This window comes from Lingula anatina, chromosome 4 (genome assembly GCF_051362555.1).
Source record: "Lingula anatina isolate TDL-2025a chromosome 4, LinAna3.0, whole genome shotgun sequence".
Classification (NCBI taxonomy): Eukaryota; Metazoa; Brachiopoda; class Lingulata; order Lingulida; family Lingulidae; genus Lingula; species Lingula anatina.
The window spans coordinates 26,204,822-26,228,029 of record NC_141770.1 but is presented as its reverse complement, the minus strand read 5'-3'; the positions used below and the strand labels follow the sequence as shown (position 1 = coordinate 26,228,029).

Sequence of the window (23,208 nt, the reverse complement as noted above, 5' to 3'; positions counted from 1 at the left end):
TATATCAATTCATTAGAATGGTCGAGTCCCATAGACCGCGGCTAGTGTGGCGTTAAGAGCTTCTTTAACACCAGCAGCACTTTCAATTCCCCTCACCCTCCCCTCCACCTCTCGACTTTTACAAGGGTCAACCTTTTTCTCCTATTAGATATTTAATAGGTTTTCTTACTCTATTCAAAACGGTGGCGCATAATTTATTTTAAGAGTTGCAAACTTAATTGCTAGCACGGCGAAGCTGAAGCAAATAAACCAACTGCGTTCACCCTGCATAGCTCTGAGTGAAAAGCTTTACAATTTCCCCCATGCTGCAATTGATCAAAGTACTGAGGGAGCAATCATCCGAGTTGATTTTCTTGATAGGACGGATTCAAAACTCATTTTCAAAATTTCAATACTATTTATTATGGGGAGGAGACCAGGCCAAAAACACAATGGCGTGCCATGTGAGACCCAACAAGTTGGGAGTTCCAGATTCCGAATAATTGTCCCTTTTACCAGGCTTAATTTGACGGGCTGAATAGACCCCGTGAACCAAGAGGCTGGTAAAGCTGGCAAAGGTCTATTGAGTCAAACTAGTCTCAAATAAAATACCGAGATGGCAATTTTTTGTCCGCGAATTCTTTTTGACGCGCGGAATCATTTTAAGATATCGCAAAGAAATTTCACCCAAAATCGAGATCATGTTTTGGTGTTTTTCCTAAACTTTGCCCCACCTTCTCTTTAACCTCTGTCATCTGCTCTTAACGAATGTCAGGACAAGTAATGATTATTGTATATTTGCTGCACGAAAAACAAATCGAAGAGAGGGCGTAATAGAATAATTGGCAATTGAGCACCTAATGACACGGCTGAATGGCGCTGGAAGCTAAACGGGCCAGTGCGGTTTTCTCCACCAGAGGTCAGCACCTGTCAATGCCGTCACGACGTGACACGGAGAAACCGGACCGCAACCAAAGCAATCACTATCAGCAATGAAAGAAAATAAACTACCTATCGTTTTAGTGTTCGGAATAATTACCCGTGAAGGTCTAAATAAGATATTGAGATCGATTAGTTTTTCCAAACAAACAAATGCTGTTACATTATACCGCGGCTACCGAGTGTTGTAGAGAGGGCGTAAAGACTCACAATTTAGCCGGCTAAACGTTTGCAAAACCCAAATCTCTTGAATTAGATTGCTGAAAACAGCGGCGTGCTTTTTAGCAGACTAGCAGGGTTCCCGAAGGCTGAAAGCTACACGAGGGAAGACAAAAATTGAATAACACACTACTGATAATTGGTGCAAAATTCAGAGGCCGTTTTAATTGGAAACCGAGCCTTCTATCTTGGAGGGGTATAATTGGTGAGTTGCGGGAAGCGAGATGCCGGAGCGAATATGTGGATATTTTTCATAAAAACAACACAGAACAAGGCCTGGCGCTCATTATCGCGTCAGGCACACCAAAAGCCTCTGGTAGCGTTTGCTGGCATCCTCGCTGGCAGTTAAAAGTGAGGTTGAAATTCAAGAAACGACTTCCGCAGGCGGACGCGGTAGAAACGCTGCTCTCTCCCTCCAGGTGGCGAAGAGAAAACGTTTGGTACACACACACTCCCTTTTCCAAAATTTCCCCGATCTTTACAGTTATAATTAATTCCATGAGCCAGCAGATCGTGAACCGGTATCAATGGCAGGGATTCCCCTTGTTAGCGCTGTCAAATATATTTACTTTCAGCGGCCTCGGTCTCTGTCAATGAAGTTTAGATTTCAATGTTTCGCGGGGTGCTTACTTTTCAAACGCTCACTCAGCTGTTAGGGCTCGTTAAGCCCCCGCTACGAGCGGTAGAGAAGACGATAATTCGATTTGTGGCGTTCCTTGTTAAAGACAGACATGTACGTCAATTCCGACATCAAAGACGACTCTAAGGACAGAAATAAAGTGTTCCACATTGTAGGAAGACCCGGGCCACTAGAACACGTGAATTGACTTAAACGCATTGTCTATTGAGTGAAATTCTCTTAAAGCTTTCAACATCATCGCGTTTATTTGAAGGAGTGGGAATTTGAAGACCTTACCTCTCTCCTCCCTCTCCTCTCATTGAAGGTACCAGTGACGGAAATTGTTTTAAGTTGAAACCCGCAGGTGTTCAAATTATACCCAAGTAGATTTTCGTAACAGGTAACTTTGTGGGAAATGTAATCAAACCGACGCTGTATGCTCTATCTTTTCTAAAACGAAATCTTGTAAAAATTACCCAGAATGAAATCGAAGCGGGGAACACTGTCTGGAAATTAGAAGTCATCAAGAAGTCAGTAACAGAGGTTATTTGTAATGTAATATATATTGCTTAATAAAAGTTATTTCCTCTCACCCTCCCACATTCTCTCTCTCTCTCTCTCTCACACACACACACACACACACACGTATGAAATGCATGTCATGTTCAGCATTCAAATAAAATTTATGGACATAAGAGAAAAACCCATCCCAGTGTTTTATGCAAGTTTTTAGGCAGTTCAGATGAAAAGAGAGATCCAATTCATAACAAGAACACATGAAGAAGAAATAGCGAAAACAAACAAACAAACAAAAAAAAAAAAGATTTTTACTTGACGACGAATTCTTCCTTACTTTCAACGCACTATCAAAATAAACATTGACATTAACATCGATAAAGGAAGATAAAAAATTCTGTTTCAGAATTGTGGCAACTGAAAGTCACTGTCAACAACATTGGATAAAAACGGATGATGTCTTGTTTTGTCGACTCAGTCTATGTTTTGGTTTATTATCAACACTACACAGTGATCAGTAGTTGATGTCAATGAGAAAGAAACTGTATTGTGAAACGCTGAAGATTCTTGCAGTGTTTCTCATTACGTTCTCATGTACGCAGCCAGATAAGAAAAAAAAAGAAAATATAAATTGAATTTAAGACTTGCCAAATGTACGTGCACGTAAGCACATAAACATTTGAAAATAAACAGCACTGTAATAAATAAAAGAAAAACAAACAACAACAAAAATGAAATTAACAAACACTGTTTCAAACATGATATGATTTTCTCTGAAAATTTGCACTTGATGTTTTGTTTTGTAACACATTAAAGTAATCAACGCAAGGTATGCAAGATGTATCGCAGTTTCACAAACAGAAAAAAAAAACAAAGAAGAAAGGTATGTTATAGCGATTTTATTCTCGCCCGTGTATATGTGAATTTATACTCAAAATGTTGCGGTTTATATATGCTTTAATTTTAATTATCTAAAGCAATATTGCGCCAAATAAACGAAACTTTATTCCAAGCCAGCATGTAAAACAAAGAATGAGATAGCATGATTCAGACAGAACTTAAATTGTCACAACGATCATCGTGTTTGAAAGAAAATAGAAACCAAATGTACTAACGACTTCCTGCTAAATATCAACATTCGTAAGTGTAAGATGAGTAATTGAATGTTAGACAAAAGAAAGAATCCACATAAAAAAGCGATCATCCTCACATTCCTGTCGTAAGATAAAAGCGGTAATCCGACATCATCTTCACAAATACTTTTCACTCAAATTCTGCACGTGACAGGAAAGAACGGACCTCGATGAGAGCACAAACATCATTTGTGTGGAACCAGGGATAAGTCACACAGGAGAACTGCAGACCGAAATTTTGGTCTCTTCGAACTCGGGATAAATTCGCCTGTAAAAAAGATGAAAGTAAGTGCTGATCTGAAAAACTGGCCATTTACTTCTAGTTGAAAAACAGGAACGATAGTTCATTTAATTGGACCACAACTGTTTTCTCCCAGGTCAAAGTACACTCAAATTTTGGCCATCAGAACACAACCAACATTCGGTCCAATTTTTCTCTCGTGGGACCTGCCTGCCAGCGTTTCTGGCCTAGCACTTCCTCTTGTCACTTCAGTGTGAAATCGACAAGGTTGTCAATTACGCTGACAATACTGTCAATTTCACGCGTCACCTTAGAGCGGATGTGACCCAACACCTGAAGCACGTCGGTGCTCGGTAGCGGGGATGCCCGCCGCCTGAGTCATCGATTCAGCAGGGAGATAGGTTTGTTTGGAGAAGAATACCTCGGCAAGACTTGGCAACTCTGAATGGGGTTACGTTATAATGAACCTCGAGTGCCAACTTAATGGAAGATTGGGGGATGTTTGGTGGAGGGGGGTTGAGGAGGGGAGAAGGAAGAGAATATCATGGTATCAGACTACGGAATAGGGTGCGGGGGGGGGGGGGGGGGGGAAGGGAGGCGACAAATTTTGGGTTGAGTTAAGTCCTAATTAGTATCCTCTATGAACTCCAAGTGGTAAGCGTGTGTACGTGTGCGTGTGTGTGCGCGCGCGTTTTGTGTGCGTGTGTTTGTGTGTGTGCTGTGAAATATTGGAGGGGATGAATCCTCAGTGAATAGCTTCTGTTCAAATGAACCTTTATGAATATCATACTATGTCAAGGTGGGTCCATATCTGTGGTTGAAACTGAATCAGCGACACTACCTAAAGGGGACTTTGAACCGAGAAGTGATTTTTCTGGATTTATTAAATCTTTGAAGAACTTCCAAGTGTCAAAGATGGTGCCAGGTTTGGATCTTACTATTACGAAAATATCTGTGAACTAGAGCAATTGGAATCTTGTCTAAATTATAACGAGCATATTCCGTGAAAGAAAACCAAACAGTGAAAATAATTCACACTAGCTGATCCAGAATTTTTTTTTGGGGGGGGGGGGGGGGGGGGGGGGCAAGTATAAAAAAAGTACCAAACGGAGCTAATAGACATTAGACGAGGACTATTTTACTTTAATATGGCACTGGGACAGAAGAATTGTTTGGTTTTGTCTCCTTACATTCCTTTTACTGCTTTTCTTATTACACGAATTAGGGGGAGGGGTGTTAATCAGAAGGTAAAGTAGGGGGTACACGCGCCCAAAAGTATCCTCACCATTTCTGCAATTGTCCGTCTGTCAAATTCTGAAGAGGTACCAAAACGATTAAAATCATCCATTTCACACACACACATACACACACACACGCGCACACACACACACTATTAACGTTGCCTGTCTTATTACCAAGGTTACAAATCGCATTTCGGGCATGATTTTATCACCTTAAGGCAGTATCCCAAGAAGAAAGGCACCGTATACCGTGTTCTATCAGTCTGATCACCTTGATCTGATACACAACGTCAGACAGAACTCTGCTGAATAAAGCCCGGAATTAATTTCAGAGATAAAATATAACTCCACTTTAAGCTCATGAGGTGGAGGTCGACTGAAACTGAAGGGAAAGCTGTAAGGTCAAGATGAAACATGACTTCCACAGCCTCTAACACTCAATATGTCTTTAAATCGATAAAAACAGTGCTGAAATAAATCCACCAGAGAAATATGCTTTATTATAGATTTAATATGGTATGCCATTTTGTCATCATTCTGTCTGCACTCTCTACCTCTTTTCTTCTCTTTCATCGCATTTTTTTCAATAATAGCATCTCAAGAGATGACTCTGATGCAGTGGTAGAAAAGGAGGTAATTGAAAAGAGATGTTCTTTTTACATAAAAGGTGCAAGGATTTTAAGCCTTCTTTCACCCTTGATCCCCATCGGGCCATCTTCCTGTTCTTTCTCTTTAAGTCGTATCATTGGCACCCTCTTACGCTTTGGCAAAGTACTACAAACAATGACCAGATACTTATCATTGCAAGAGGAAATGATTGCAAAGAAATTAGATTAACTGATAATTTGATCACAAGTAAAACCCGCCCGAAAAGCAGGCAAATTCTCACCCTAATAAGTAACAGACCTTCAAGATTCTTCGCGGATGTTTCCTAATTATTGTCACTTTACCTTAATTTAAATGAAGACGGATATATCAGTTAAGAATTTAAGACTTACTAGTAAGTGATTAAATGAAAAGAAAAAAATAAAACGGTCCCACTGACAAAAAGTGTACATATAAAAAAGATAGAAAACAAAAATGCACTATTTTTTGTCGATGATGATATAATTATCATAACATTTTCTGCACAACTATCGCCCAGGAAAGAAAAAACAAAACAGGAAGATAAGTGTTTGTAGACTTGACATTACGCTGGCAAAATCGACATCTATCTCTTGACCTGCCCTCCCCCCCCCCCCCCCCCCCCCCCCCCCCGACTCAAAGCGAAAAACATTCCATTTTCAAGAGAATGGATGGCATCTGAGGCACCTTGCGTTGCTGAGAATATAACGCCGCCTCTTTCTTCCTGGGAGGGAGCGAGAGCAACCATGTTGTGAAATATAAAATCAAAAACAAAAATTTTAAATAAGTGCAACAAAATGTTGTACATATCGAATCATCACGTTTATTCAAACAGCAAAACTTAATCATTTTTCATAAAAAATCATCACAAACGCGTCACTCTCTTTCATAACTAAGCCTGCTTGCTATAAAGAACCTGTTTTTTCTTAACACAAACGCACCACGTTTTTGTGCATCACACAGCGCGTTTTTACCTACACGAGAAAATTAAAACCTTTGCGTGGCCGTGAAATTGAATCAAGAGAACATCATTTTAAAGAGCTTAAATACACATCAAAGCCACGAAGGTTGGTCAAATCCCTTGAATGTATATTTTGAAAACAAACGGTAAGCGGCACCTGCTCCTCCCCCAGCTCAACTACCACAATGAACACAATCCCAACCCCGGCCCCAGCAATTTAAAAGATAAACCGCCGTAATGTATGATATGTCTGTACCAGACGCCACCGTCACTTCACCCAACTTGACTGACACGCAGGGTCTTTCGGGTGAGGAACCATCCACCCTGTCGGCTCAGTTGCGTGCTGAAAAAAGCGCATTTTCCCATCCCACATCGGGTAGATATTGCCGAAGTTCAGAAGTTCGATCTTCTCTTTGGACCTTTTGATTTGGAACCAAAATGTCACCACTGGCAGTACCAGGCGCCGTGATATACCTTGTTAGGTATTTGCGTCGCTCTAATTCTTTAATGAGGTTTTTGGATAGTGTTTGTGTGTTGAAACAATGAGGGAAGTAAGTTGATTCCTTTTAAGGAAAAATATACAATCCTAGGTCTTGGCGTTGCGAACCCGACCCTTCCCCCCTCGTATTTAAGGACAACCTTTAGAAAATGTCAAATCTCACGTGTTGGAATGTTCGCCAGTTCGACACAAACAGTTTTACTCAGGCCGGCTTTATTAACGGCATATAGCATATATTTTTATACCATATTTTTCTGAATTGAATTTCATGGAAAAATAGAAAAATAAGTGAGTTTTTGTTTCATATTGAGGATAGCCAGACACATTTTCTTTTCTTTCTACTGAACCAAAAATAAAATAGTGCCAGTGCTTTAACTTAACACGTAGAATAAATTGAATGTCGTTTTTACTAAAGAGCAAACAGATAAGAATGTTAAAATTTACAAATTACCGGTTGCGATATTATCGAAAATATTTCTCTAGGAGGATAATATATAGTAATAGTTAACATTTCAAAATGGCAACTTTTGCTTTATGATGCTGTCACAATTTTATCCACTACCTTGGAGCAAGACGATAAAATATTTTTGCACCTAAAATTTTTCACTATACTAGAATAAAAGTTAACTAAAATGTTTTTTTATTGTTGTTTTTGTTTCTCTAAAAACGCATTATCTTTATATATTTTATTGTCACCTTAATGTCAACGCAAAATGAGAATTATTTGTATATCTGAATTCCATTCCTCCTACCAGAGCCTGATTGAAACAACACGATGAATATTCAAAGAGATACGACTGCATTTTCATTCATTATCGAACTTTTTTAGATCGATGTAACAAGAATGAAAAGAAAAGAAATTCAGGCTGAGAAAAAAGTTGCTCTGCTATTTCTTTATTGTAATTTTGTGCCTATTATGATACTTTTCAATAAAGGGCTTTTTCTTCTTTTCAGTTACTTCTTTTGAAAATATATATCATATGAAGAGATCTAGAATATTAAAAAAAGACAAATAGTCGTACAGAAGTCTCGCGCGGAGAAGGAACCTTTTAAACATTAGAATTATCTGGCCTTTTGCCGTTAAACTATTTTTACTCAGAGGACAAAAACAGTCTTAAATCAACGTTTGAAATTCCCCATCGGCATTCTAGTTAATGTCGTTTTAAAGTAGAAAGACAAAATTTTCCGTTATTTACACTAGATTTCGACATCAGTGTGACTTCAACTTTTTTCTTAGACTTAGAAATACACTACGACCAACTAAGCAGAGTCTGCGAAAATCTCTAGCATTAAACTACAGTCTTGTAAGAATAGGAATGAAGGAATGATCACGATAAGATGTTTTATAGTAGCAAATATATTATAAAACTGGAATAAACTATTTGTTCGTTTTGATAATTGTATGATCGATAAGGCGAGAGCGAAAGTTGCCTGTCACTACCTAGCGTAAACTGTTTCATCCGAGCAAGGCAAAGGACTGAAAAATCGCCGCTTTCGACACAAGAGCGATAAAATGTTTAATATAATTTAATCTTTATCAAAAAGATTTTTAAAGACCAGTAAAGAATAAAAATGTCATTGTAACAAACTTAATTTTAAAGATTTCTTACGAAGTGACGGCGGCCAAATTCTCAACGACGGAGAGAGGCCATATATGGCGAAATGGATTTCTGAAGCGAGTTGTTTTTCCCTATTGCCTTAGCGTGCTGCGCAGAATTCTACTGGAAAATACTGGGCGATATGAATTGGTAGGCAAAGGGAAACAAATAAAACATAAGTCGCAGGACTTTTCAGCTGTGTCAATATATATTTCCTGTCCACAATTATCATTTTACTCTCTGACTTTTAGATATCTCTTCACAAAGTTACGTGTTATCTACATCTTACGATAACAGACTTTGACAAATGCAAATGGCAGACAGAATTATAGAAATCGGTTTGATTTATTAAAGCTAGAAAAAAGTCAGTTTTTGTTATATGAGAGAGAGAGAGAGAGAGAGAGAGAGAGAGAGACGGGTTCAGTATCTTACAACTGAGGCCAAACCGCTCCAAAATACCCTTTTATTTACTGACCGCTTAATATAAAATACATCAGCACAATCTTATCATAGAGCAAGGAGAATTGCATTTATTTACTTTCCACTCCATATGCTGGATAAAAAGCCATACAGAATTTTTAAATTTCCAATTCCAAACAACGATTTAAAGAAATTAACATAACTTTATATTGCATGCCTCTTATACACTTACAGATTTTTGAACCAATAGTTGTATTGCAGTCATGTGTTGTTCAGTACAAAAATGGGAGTTAAAATACACAATGCCGGTATTAAAAACAACTATATTTCAATGTCTTGGAAGATGGATCTCTTGCATGATTGTCGCAACCTATTTCATTTTCAGTCAATGCAGAACAAAAACAGAACAAAAAGTTGTGTTGAATTCCAAATCAAACTCGGTACTGTTTGTGTATCAAAAGCTCAACTTGGACACCTTGGACGACAAAAGATAAGGTCGGTTTATAAAGACGGATAAGATGGATATTTTCAGAAGTTTGAGAACATGTTTACTTCATAGTTTACTCAACAGAAATCAGATATGTTATGTACTATAAAGAGAGAATAAGAGCAGGATACAAATGTACGGTATATAAACAGATAATGCCATATATTCAAACACGTTTCACGCGAGCCTTCTAAACTTTTCAGTCCGGCGTTACGTTTTTGGGATATGATGTTTTTTTAATTGAGCACGAGACATTTTGCAAAAGATATACAAATAAATAAATTTATAAGTGTCAGAGACAATGTCACTTGAGAAAAAAAAGTCAAAAAAGTAAAACGTCACAATTTTATGATGCATATTTTTGAGTTTATACACCTAAAGCTTGGTGAATTTTTTTTATCCATCTGATTTATGATACATTTTCCGCAGTTTTTTTTTTTTTTTTGGTGCGCCAATAATATATTGTATTTATATTTTTTTGTGATATTCATGAAAAGTCTAGATTCGTTTTAAGGCATCTTTATGAAAAGATACTATAAAAAAGGAAATACAAATATAGTCATCTCAAGTTATGTGAATTATAAGATTAGTCAACTCATACTATACATCAATGGTTTCCGACGGGCACTAGCTATTTTTTTCCTGTTTAAGTGAGTTTTTTCATTGATTTTGAGTTGACGAAATTATCACCAACCTGGCATTCCTTTTATGATGAGTTTGATTGACGTTTGAATTTAGACTGAGTTCAGCTTTTTACATCCTCTAAAAAGCAGTTCACAAAAAATGTTTGTAACTAGTTAATGAACTACTGACTGAAAGGTGGCGGGAAAATATCGTCTGCTACTTCACTCCATAATTTTGTAGCTAAGAACTCATTTTAAGATTTGCAGTTATCTTCGCAACAAGACAATGCACCATCGAAATTACGTCTTTAAATCCTACTTTTTTTGTAAGTTTGAATTTTCAAAGAGAGAGCCAGAGAGAAAACTGGAAACATTTATCGTCTGGCAGTATACCCATGGCGGAATCAGACAATTCTCGGTTTCTTTGATTGCGGCAGGTCTAAAAAAGCTGCGAGTTTGGAAAGATAACATGCCAGTAACTCGCAGCAGACGATGCCCTTTGGCGGAAGGGGTCACGGTCCGCAGATGAGAACGCAGAAAAAATGCCATCAGCGTCCGTAGTGAAAAAAATGGTAAAAAATTTTAAAGAAACCCTGATTTATCCTTGGTTTCATTTACGCTGTTGTTGTCTGACATCAAATTTTCTCTCTAGGAAGGGTTATTGTTGGTTTAAAAATTGATATCATCTGAGAGATCCGTTCCGCTGTTGTTCCTCGTCTCAAAGTCGATCCAAATGTCTTTTATTCGATTTGTAGAATCCAATATAACCTTAAACAACATATAAAGGGGAATTTCGACATCAAAAACTACCACCTGCGTTCACCCTTCACGCTCTCGGCTGCCTCAGTACCTCCAAGAGCGAGTCCCGCTAAGGTGCGTTTGCTTAGAATCGGCATCCAAAGAATCTTACATATAATTGCACTTATAATAGTTCAGTTCATATTTGGCCGCGGTGTCGTAAAATTTCTCCCAATGTTTATCATCAAATCCCGCCTCGGGTTGAGGAACGGAAAAAGACGTCATTTGTAATTAAAGTCGAAGATAAGAAACAAAACAACGCGTGGAAAAAAAAGAACGCAGCATTGGAGTGCTTTTTTTCGGTACTTCTCAGCTTTGATTGGTATCCCGCTTTCTTTTTTCCGAATGATTCCATTGTCTTGAAAACACATTGGCAGCCTTTGGAGAAGTAAATTCTGTTAACATAATCCCAGCCTTTTAGATGTGAAAATCCAAAGTCATCTTACGAAATTGAAATTGTTAAATCGCACAAACCAATGGCCGACTGAAGGAATCAGGAGTAAAAAGAAAAGATTCTGACGAATACTACTAAATTCGATGGAAATTTCCGTGTGCGCGTAGTTCATATTTGATTTTCCGTTCCAAAAGAAAATCCAAGATGGAAAATCCAAAGATTATCCAAGAAATCCCCGAAATTGCGTGGTGTTGCGTGTAAACCTGAGCACAGATTTTTTTCTTTTATTCTTTTTTTTTTACAACCAAGATAAATGAGATAAGAAATCCTTGAATTAATCCATGGTAACGAGTACGATTGTTATAGTGGCAGTCTGCTGAGCGACCTCATCACCTGTTATTGCAAAGTCTTGTAGATCTACAGGCGAGTACAAGCTTGATGCACGCTTAAAACACCAACTTCAAAGACGACCTACCGTAGCGTCCGCCAGCGCGCTCTAAACCGTTTTCAGTTGTCCTCACACTCGACGCGCCGACAAATAACGCAAAACCCAAACTGCCGGAGCTTTAAAAACACCGAAAAACATCGCAGTATGTTGTTTTAATCGGCAAAAATCGAAAACAGTAAATTTCGTCTTGCTTATACAGCGACGTAGGTTTTCAGCGTCAAAAAGGCGGTTTTGCGATCAGTCCAAACTATATAGAAAACATTGGCTAGATTACACCGTTTATTTTCTAAACATCGCTCTATTTCTTTACTATTTCAAGAAATTTTCGCTTTCAATCACCCGATCAAAATGCATGCAAGAAAACCGATGTTTGTACTACACATTGGCCGTCTAACTTGTAATGATAAGCTGTTTCTATTTGCTTTTACAAGAGACATATATTATGTCTTGCATAAGAACGGGGTATTTCAGGACAATCACATCGCTTTCAGTAGTTATGTCGACGAAATTTATCAACAACGAAAATACTAAACCCACCTGAGCAGCAAATCTCTCTTTAGACGTATATTTACTTCAAAATTCAATTTCCTTCCAGTTTTATTCACTTACAAGAATAAAATTCGATCCAATTGAAAATAATTTCCCCACAACTGCTAAAAGACGCCGTTCATGAAGTTAAATTGATTTCAATATAACACCAAAGGTTTTCAAATTGATCTGGAATGATCACTTTAAGCATGAATTCGTGACTTATTTTACAGACTTTAAAAAGATTTCAAAAAGTTGAAATAAAAAAAGAAGTGAGCTATATTTAAAATAAGATGAGAAGAAAAATGATGATTCATGCAGTTTTTTCTTTTTCATTTTTTTGGAGGGGAGGGAAGGGAGGGGGATTTTTAACATTTACAAATTATGCTGAAAATTTGGAAGAAATATTTCAGCATTGTTAACAAGGTCTTGGCGCTGCAAGGGGTAAGTTGTCGAAAGCATCCTTTAGCACGCATTGTTTTTCGAGAGATAAAGTGACAAGTGTGGAGGTTTTAAATGTTATTTCTACTTCGTTGAACATCTGTGCTCTTGACATTTAATGGAGATAGGGTGCCAGAAAAATATTTGTTCACGGGGCAATTAGCGGAGTGAAAAAACGGCAGTGCTTCGTAACATAACCCATATTTTTATTCCTTTGGGAAAAAAACATCAATTTGCAGATATTCCAAGTCCTTCGATGATGCGATTACTTGAAAAGTTAAAATCTAAATTTCTGGCATACATAACAGATATAAAATACGAAAGATTTAATGCGTTAAATCAGAGAAACAGTCATCAATTTCTAAAATATTTTTTCTATTCCAGTTCCCGAGAGTTTTACTTTTGTTAGACCAAAAAAACAGTTTATTTATTGAAATGCTTCTTTTTATTTCCATTATCTTTAATCTTTATTTTTCAATCCAATGTTTTAAATCAAATAAATTCGGAGCCAATGGACCGCGGAAAATATACAAAAACTTGCTATCGCAAATGACATTTCCTATATTAGTAATATACTTGTGAAAGATAACAACAAGAGCTTTTAATGAAAATGAAAAAAGTATCTTGAATTATCTCTTTCTCTAGGAAGGAAAAAAATCTTATTCAGTATTTAATTGCTGACGCCAAATTTTATTTTTTTCCTTTTATAATAGAGTATATTACACACAAGCAGATTTTATCCAGGTCTCCCCTTATCCAAAACTTCTTTGAAATATAAATAGCATTCTCAAGCTAAAGTTTTGTTAAAAACAAAGCAATTCAATAAAAAAATGAAATATGTACCGTTGATGATCTGCGTTCTGGTGTGACCACCATGATGTTGATGACGTCACGGGACCCTCTCCCGAGACCACAGACGAGATCAAAGTACTCCCCTGCTGTTTAAATCCAAAAACGAATCAAACTCACTTCCAGTTTTGCTATACCTCAGACCATAAAAACTCTCCAAATATCAACTCCAAATGAATCCACGTTCATATTTCTTTTCAAGAAAAACGTCATTAGAATTTCAAAATTCATGTCATTTTCCTTCGAAAAGCCGGCTCGCCGAAAAAGTTCAAAGGAAATTGTAAATATTGGAAAATAGCTCAATTCACTTTACCAACCTCGTTATATTTTCCTTCCGCGTGGTGTCCCAACGCTCTGGCGTGGGTAGCACCTGGGAAGACTTAAAGTAATGCTTATTTAATCGCCACGAACCAGATTTCTGCCATTATTTTTTCTCTGATCTCGACTACGAAATAACAACAGGTAATGCGCGGCAGATCGAGTTGTCGCTTCCGGGGGGAAAGCACCGGCTCCTAACTCGCCCCAAACAAATGTTCAATTTTTTCCAACCAATCTAAAGACGAGTTGACGAAAATAACCGAATGATCGGGCGATTTTTGCGAATTGGCCAAATTGACCACAACGACCATTGCCATGGTGTTGGAAAAATTGTACATGGACGCGCTGGTCTCCTGAAAATCTCCCGTGCCCCGAGTGGACCTTAGAGAGGTACCAGGATTGAAGTCGCCCTGTGTCTAATTAGGATACAAGGGTATCGTGTATTATCCAGAAAAGGACCACCTTTAATTTTTCTACGCTTGAGAACTCGTAACACGTTTCTTCTCACATGGCCTCAGCGGAGCATAAAACACATCCGTCTGGCGCTCTCTGACGAACATTATTGTGACTTTACGTCATTTGTGTTTTAGATCAAGAAAAATATCAAAATACTGATTGTTTTCAAAACTTGCCTATTTTGAACACGAGGTTAAGTTAGTATATATCGTTAACCCGTCAACAGGTGACTGTATTCATAAACAATAGATTAATATTAGAACAATTGTAAGTTTACAAGCTGGTCACGAATTTGTAATGGAAAATGTAGATTTCTGACCACAAATCGAAACCTGTGGAGAAACCAGAGAGTAATGACTTGCCTCAAAACTTAAAATACCATGTTTTCAATTTGTTAACTTTTTGTTGATATCTAAAATGATTAAATTTGAACAGCAATAATTCAAAGAACAATAAACGTGAAATTATAACACTCGTTCTTTCTTTCGATAAATCTTTCTTTTCTTTCAAATAGTGTTCCAATCCAAGCAAACTAAATTATATTTATTAAGGTTTGATGTTATAAAGTAAGAGTAAACTTAATAGCATGCTTTTTATCAAAAATCCTAGACGTAAGACGAACCCTTAGCTAGACATACAAGGTTAAGATTGTTTTTTTACTTATTTAGCTCAAAAAGTACCAAGTATCCAACTTCACGAGTCACTGCACTCCTTAACCAGCCAAACTGTGAATTACAGAGGTCACTGGAAGACGAAAGGAGTAATTACAATTCAACAAAAATTAAACATAAAATACATCATACGATAGGGGCATACATTTGGTCTTTATTTAACTTGTTATAGTAATCGATGGTTCAGAGCACATACTAAAGCTATAGTGGCGAGAGACGGAAAAGAATGATCTGAACGATACGTTTGGTGCTTGAATGAATTAACGAGAAAGGGGGTATTAGATATGAAGGCAAAATCACAATCAAATTGCGTAAAGAGAGGTGTTCTTCGGTAAAAACTTACACTATCTGCCCATTAAATATTCAGAAAAAAGCATCCACTCGTTTATGTTGGACGTCACTGGTAAAGAAAGCTTCTTCTCAAACGTCACATAACTGTTCTCCCGACATAAGGCAGAAAAAGACAGTGTGGTATATGTGACTCTGGCATTAGATTTATTTGGAGTAAGTGATGGAGGTTGTAAGCCAATTGCGCTAGGAGTGACACGTGCGTCAGAATGCGGTAGATGTGCCAGTGTGGGCTGTACTCGGCGCATTTCAGTTTCTGCAGCAGGCCTACGTTTCTGCAAGATGTTTCGTGAAATAAATTATGTCACATTTATTCTAGGTCACTTGTTAACCAAACGCTCTTACAACAGTATCGCAAAGTTGGCTTTCAATAATCGGGTATCACAGATTAGGTCTACTCACTTACCGTTGTTCTTATTGTGCCAAGAGACAAATAGGGCAAGGGCTTATGGTCTCCACTCATCTCTTTTCTTTGATTTCTTCTCCGTGTTGTACAAGTTTCCGAGTTTAGAGGTTTTAAACAGAAAAGAAATTATCAAGCGAAATGATAGGTAATTCTAATTGCGATGATTTTGAAAATCTTATGTCTATCAGATGAACATTCTTAGCATATTTTATGCGCGATCGATTAGATGACTTGTAAACCACGCGTTGGGAACATTTTGAGAGATAAAAACGGTCCTAGCAAAGGCTGTTTAGAATTTAGTGGACTAAATTGAATTTCTAAAAAAGTACCTGATAGGCAGCTTCTTTGGCGTAGAAGATAGGTATAAGGGGGTGGCATATCCCCACCCATTTTTTAACCCCGTCAGTCATGGACGGAGTAAGTGTGAGGGGCTAAGAGGAAACCGTCTCCCATGAACTTAGTTTCTTTTTCACACATTTATCCCCTCACTGGGCTTTTTATGCGCCTGAACTTGCTTCTTTTTTCAAACTCTATATTTGACCGCCCTAGATTTGCTCTAAATTGAGACAGTAGCACATTTAGGCATGTCAAATGCTTTTATGGTGGAATAAATGCTAAATTGGTTCAAGTCGTTACACTCCGCGAACTTTGAACGCGTGCACAGGCTTTTAATGAACTTTCCCTTTGATTACCCGTTGCGTACGCGCTTTACGTACGTTTCGTGATCTAGAGGCCTAAGGGCCTAGTCCCAATGAAATTATCGTTCTACGTAGATCGGGGACTCTCGCTCATTACAATCCGATTATTGGATAAGCACGCCTCCTCTTGTTTCCATCGTAGTAATTAATCACCAGCTTTTCTGTATTCTACTCAACGCCAGGAGGGTGAGTGTTAATCTGTTAAACTGATTGCATTCAGCGAGAGTCCCCGCGGAGTTGGATCGATCTACGTGGAAGGATAGTTTCACTGGGAACGAGGCCCTAACAACGGGATCTTTTTAGACCAAAAGTTTGGCTGATTTTGAGACCGAAATGAGGTGCTTGTCAGGCTCAATGGCAGATCCAGATTATTTGGAGTATTAATCTATAGTGAGCCAAGGACTGGGTTCCCGTGCCTAGATCGATCCATCTGGATCGGTCTAAGTCCCTGGGAGTCTCACTAAATTGCTGTCAACTAACTGACTTAATTGTCTGTCACGCCTACCGAATCGGCTAAGGTGTAAAGACAATAACCCCCTCACAGCTTAACTATTCGTGACAGACATTTAAGCCGGTTAAGTCGATAGCAATTTAGTGAGAAATGGTCCCAAAGACAGCTAAATCATGAGTCCTTAAAGTTGTCACCAACTGTTGGTCTAAAACTATCTTCTGAAGCAGGCCATCTTGATCTCAAGACAAGGCAGTCCATTTCCAGTCGTGGACACCGCTATTTTCGGACGCAGATGACTGAATAAATGAAAATGCCAGAATTTTTTTATCAAATAGCAATTTAAACATGCAATTATTTATTGTCTACCTACAACGATATGCTTATCTGGGACTGAACAATATTGAACCATAATCTTAGAGTAAAGGCTTCCGATAAACGAATCTAAATTATTTTAGTAAAATTTATTTAATGTACTCTGTGACTGAGATCAGTGAGTACAACGCGTTCTTCCATCACCAGTGTCGTAGGGTACGTTGAGATAACTATCTTGAACGTGAATGTGACACTGTAAATGTTTTCACCAACATGGAGTTGTTTAATCACGCCCAAAAATCCGTTCCTGTCAAAGAGAGAAAATCTGCAATTCCAGTGAAGTGGGTTGGTTCAGTGATTGAGAGAGAGAGAGAGAGAGAGAGAGAGAGAGAGAGAGAGAGAGAGAGAGAGAGATAAATTGGCCAAAAATATGTCATGATAGATATGGCTAATTTCTTTATGGTGTCAGCAATGAAACTAGATCAGCGGCACCCTCTCCGTGGAATTAACCCATTTGTTGTCACTGGAAGAGAAATATGGAAATACATTTACCAATACAACAGTCAGTGATCAAGAAATCCGACCATTTAATTTGTAACAAGAGTCATTTTCATACGTAAATTACAATCAAAAGTGGGCGTCCTTTAAAGCGAAGGTCAGAATGGTGATAATTTATTTTCTTTTTTTGTATGAAGTGATTAATGGTTTATAAACACCAGTCATTTTGTCCATGTGATAACACCAATTCAATTTTTCATTTCAGCAAACAACTTTAAATCTATCTCGGGTCAAAGAATAATAGCATATTTGTCTTAATGTTTTTACCAGCCTTTTGTCTTTATTATTATTATTTCATTTTTTTTTGTGAAACAGGTGTGGTAGGACGCACACATCCCGTGACCAACAACTATTTCACATCAACTTATTTAATCGATTGGCTATCAAGATGATATAACGATTAAAATTTTGTTTCTAGAATGTCAACGACAAACGAGAAAGATGACTGTGAAGTACAGTACCATCCAGTTTTCTCATCACCGTGTGATAACGGCGACGATTTGACAGGGGCGGATCCAGGATTGTTTGAAGGGGGTCCGCGGATGCAAAGCCCCCCTCCCCCGTTGGCGTTGGAAAAACATTGGTATTTTAAAGGGGCGAACGGTGTCTTTGGTCCGGTTTAAAACTATAATTAAGCTAGTCAAAATTCTAATCTCAAGAGGGGACCATTATTGTGATTTTTTTCAGAAATCGAAGGGGGGGGGGGGTTAGGACCCTTTGACCCCCCTTCTAAATTCTGAGACTGTGAAAAGAAGGGTCGTCCGTTAGTCCATTTCCCATTGCTTTGTACATATGACATTAGTTGGGTGTACTAACCCAGCCGCTTCCGACTCATCTTAACTTGTAAAATACATACATTGGAGCCGGACTTTCATTCCTAGGACTTCCATTCCAGTCACAACGACCCAATCTTCGGTTCGGTACAGATGCACTGAGAGATAGTTCGCACGCCGCACTACATCGCAAGGTCAGGGGTCACGATAACGAGGTTAATTACCATCTGGGTTTGGTATTTGACACCAGAAGCCGAAGAATACTTTAATTATCAAAGAAAAACACGTCGTGTATGTTGACTGAAGCTCATAAAGGTGTTGCAAACCAAGGTCAAGTATTCAAACCATTCAGCCGGGCTTGTACTATTAGTTGACTTTTGAATAAGCGTCGCTGCATAATCATTGTGAGGTGGCTCCCGTATTGGTTTCCCCATACACTGGCGTTGTAAATATACATAAAGGCACCATAAATGAAACTCCCCTCGCAGCGATAACCTACCTTCGTAAGGTTCTGCACCGTTTATTCAAGTTTACTTCAGCTGGCACCTCTATCCTATGGGAGCGATCGATTTCGTCGTCTTTTCCTTACAACACGTTTTATTATTAGATCTTTCTGGCTACTTGATACCTGCAAAATGTACCTGTTATTCGTATTTATTTATCTATTTGCTTTTGGAGGTTTTCGTTTGTATGTATGCAGTGTGTTTCAAAGTCATCGATACCAGTGAGCGACAGATTTTACAAGTGTACCCGAAATTTCAAAAATGCGTTCGCTGAACACAGCGAACAACGGGAAGTTTTTTCTCTAAGTTTTTTCTGATGACATTAAATCTGATAAAAATATGCACTTTTAAATTTCAACTGTCAAGTCACAAGTATGGTATGTGCACCGAAAAACTGTGCACCGACAGACCGAAGAGTCACTAAGTTAACAATCTCACCAATTTCTATTACAACCACTGACACCAGGACACTGATAATAGTCGTCTTATACAAATAAAGATATTTTGGGGGTCGGCGTTCTAAAATTGCGCTTCAGCGTCGTCATGATTATAAAGGTAACGAGAATGCACTGATGTACCGATGCACTGGGTGTAAATCGCTTAGTAACGTCAAGTCACGTGTACGTGACTCTGATACCAAAGCACCGTGAAAAGGGAGCATCTTTGAGCTACGCGCAATGCGGGGTAAATTAGAAAGTACCCGATGCTCACCTGGGGGAGTACTCAGTGATCGCCAGGGAGGATTTAGTGCTCGTGGAGCACCCAGTGCAAAGCCATGTCGCAATCCTCCCCTGGACCAGCTATATATAGCTGCATACACACACACACACTCACACATACACTCGCACTGTTGTACGCAGAGAAGAAAAGACCGTGGAAAGGAGATTGACCGACTCGCACTTACACACGACAATAGCATTTGTAAGTTCTCGCCGAGCAGTAACCACCCTTGCTGCGCGTCACCATGCAACCGCTGCTCGCGATGCACGTGCGAGCGCTCGTGCTGATGCATGTTGTCGGCGGGATCTGCGGGGACAACATTCTGCTGTACCCGTACTCCGTGTTTTTTAACTCCCGAATCATGAACATGGAGAAGCTTGCCCTCATGCTGCGGGATCACGGACACAACGTTACCATACTGGTGGAGGCAGCGTATCAGCCAACCCGACAACTCGCGGGGGTCCACCTGGAGAAATTCACCGTCAAAAACACCCCGCTTGTCACTCGGATCAAACAGCACTGGGATTTCAAAGCGGCACTAGAGTTCGTGCACATGTCCTTCCCGAAACAAATCGCGTTCATAGAAGAAGTCAGTTATTCCGTGAGTGACAGTTTGCTTGGGGATCGTGAAGTCATGAACAGAATCAAACACGGGAACTATTCCCTCTTCATCTACGACTGGATTGATTTGTTTGGACCAATCCTTGTCCAATATCTCAACATTCCGACCATTATCTACTCAAACTATGGGTTCGAAAACTGCTGGTCAATTTTTCATAACCCGGTCAATCCGGCATATATCCCCGTTATTCAAGATGACCATGGGTATTCTGACGAAATGTCCTTCTTCCAACGCCTGCAGAACGCTGTTCTCTTTTGGGTAACTGAATATTATCTAAATATCGCCGCCACTAACAAAATTGAAAACCTGAAGAGAAAGCATTTCCCCGATGTCGACTGGCCCCACGTCAGATACGCTGGAGAAAAAGTGTCCCTTATTATCGCTGCCAACGTCCACTTCGCCTTTGACTATCCACGCCCTGTTATGCCGCACGTGAAACCAATATCCGGGCTCCTGCACACGGCCCCCCGCCCGCTGCCCGCACACCTAGAGGCCTTCATGTCGTCTGCTGTAAACGGTGTCATTTTGCTGAGCTGGGGTACTGCCATGGCAACGCTAGATAAAGACCAGGCAGAAATACTAGCAAAGGTATATATATTTTGATTTGGCATACTGCTTTGTGAACCGAAACTACTTTTTTAAAATATTGTCTTTCCATTCAATGCCTGTGAGGAATTGGGCATTTTTATATTTTAAAACGAAATTTTAGTGTTGGCATTGAGTTCTCATGTGTATCGACCCCACATTCAATAGGCCCTCCCTCAGACAAGCATCTACAAGTATTATGAGCGCTTATCATTGTTTATCTACAACCTGTGCAAAGGTTATTATTTGACCTGAGATGCCCCTATGAAATGCGACTGTACACAACCCATGAAGAAAACAGCGAAAAATAGGGGTAAACGTTTGAGTGGTCAACTTAAAATGGAGGGGCAGTATAGATTATTCAGAACGTCAACGCCAGAGTACCTTTAAAATTATTTGATAGCATTTTGTATGAAGAAAGTACAATATATTGACATTTATGCAAAAATTTAACGTCCAAAATTAACACTTATATTGACGTAAATATACGTGTGTTCTTCGATTAAATTAAGTTTTTCATTCCATGTATATCCGAATATTTTGTATTTAAAATCCACAATGCCGTCTCTCTACTTTTATTTTTTTTTCAACTGTTGCTACATTATATTTTTTCGATACATCAATTATAGGGCATTTAAAAACAACACGAATAAAGTATATTGGGCAATTATGCATTCACAGGTATTTGCAAAACTCCCCCAGAAGGTGATATGGCGGTACAAGGGGCCCCGGCCGGCACATCTCGGCAACAACACCCTGCTGGTCGACTGGTTACCACAGAATGACGTCTTGGCCCATGCCAACACCAAGCTCTTCATCACCCACTGTGGCGTCAGCAGTAGCTGGGAGACCATGATCCATGGAGTGCCCGTAGTGGCGGTGCCGCTGTGGGGCGACCAGTATCATCAGGCGACCAAACTGGTCACCAGGGTGAAAATGGGCGTTAAGATCGAATTCAAAAACCTAAATGCTAAAGACTTCGAGGATGCTATTTTAAATGTGTTGCAAAATAGCGAGTATAAGGAAAATGCCATGAAGATATCGGAGTTACTTCGTGACCAGCCATTGCCTGCAAAGGAACAGTTTCTTTATTGGGTTGATTACGTCATACGTCATAAAGGTCCGCTTTTCTTTCGGTCATACGCCACCTATCGACTGGCGTGGTACGAATATTTTTTGTTGGACATTATGCTATTTATTTGTGCCGTTTTCACGTTCGCAATTTTTTTGGTTATTTGGTGCCTTAGATATGTAAATAAAAGAACAATGTATTTTTCGAGTTCGCTTTTCGGCACCAAGGAGAAGAAAACAAATTAAAAAGAGTGATGATTGTATGGCACGTATATTATTCATAAGTGGAGAATGTATTTTTTATATTTTACTTTAATGTAAAACATACACGTCATGTTATTGGCTTCTCTGTATTTATCGTTCTATTTAAGCAGTGTAAAATATCTATGGATTTTTTTTAACATATCGTTAACGATTTTAATATATAGCCTAACTACGAGACAAAAATCTGAGACGCGTTTAATGCTTTACACGTGACAAATACTTGTTCCAGTTTGAGGCACTTCACTGCCCAGCTATTAGTCTAGATAAATTTACAAAGCGCGTGGGATTGGGAAGGTGCAATTACATGTGCGTGTGTGTGTGTGTGTTTGTGTGTGTGTGTTTGTGTGTGTGTGTGCACATGTTTGAGAGAGAGAGAGAGAGAGAGAGAGAGAGAGAGAGGAAGGAAGGTGCGGCGCGTGTTTATGTGTGTAGGGGGATAGAGGTATCCTATTGACAATCCATACTGTCACAAAGGGGGTTATACACTTTTTAGCGCCCTCAAACCCCCTTTCTCACAATCCTACCCGTACATGCCGTCGAAAGGAGGTTTGAAATAATATTGCAACTGCGGATATTTTACAATAATAAGAGCATGAAACTTTCCACTGTCTCCCTCAGCGTGTGTGCACGTTCCCTTTCTTATATAATTAATGATAATAATGAATTTATATAGAGTATGGAATATGTTTTGCAGAGTTTACAAATTAAATAATATAGGGTTTAAGAGATATTTTAGATTGAAAAGTAATGGTATTGAAAGTAAAAAGAAAAATGTCCAATTGAAATATTTTGAAAAACGTAAAATAAAATTTCTATCATACAATTTCTTCTTTTTCTTCTGCTTTTACTTCTTCTTTATTCCAGTAAATTACAAGGAGTTACGCACGTTATAATG

At 38.8% G+C, this 23,208-nt stretch overlaps 1 protein-coding gene across 1 annotated transcript; it reads left to right on the top strand.

Moving 5' to 3' along the window:
• Positions 1–19,572: 19,572 nt before the first annotated feature.
• LOC106152404 (UDP-glucuronosyltransferase 2C1) lies at positions 19,573–22,966 on the top strand. The gene is made up of 2 exons (XM_013525961.2): positions 19,573–20,981; positions 21,660–22,966. Exons 1-2 carry the CDS (start codon positions 20,016–20,018, stop codon positions 22,293–22,295), a joined length of 1,602 nt encoding a protein of 533 aa, XP_013381415.2. The 5' UTR covers positions 19,573–20,015; the 3' UTR covers positions 22,296–22,966.
• Positions 22,967–23,208: the final 242 nt, after the last annotated feature.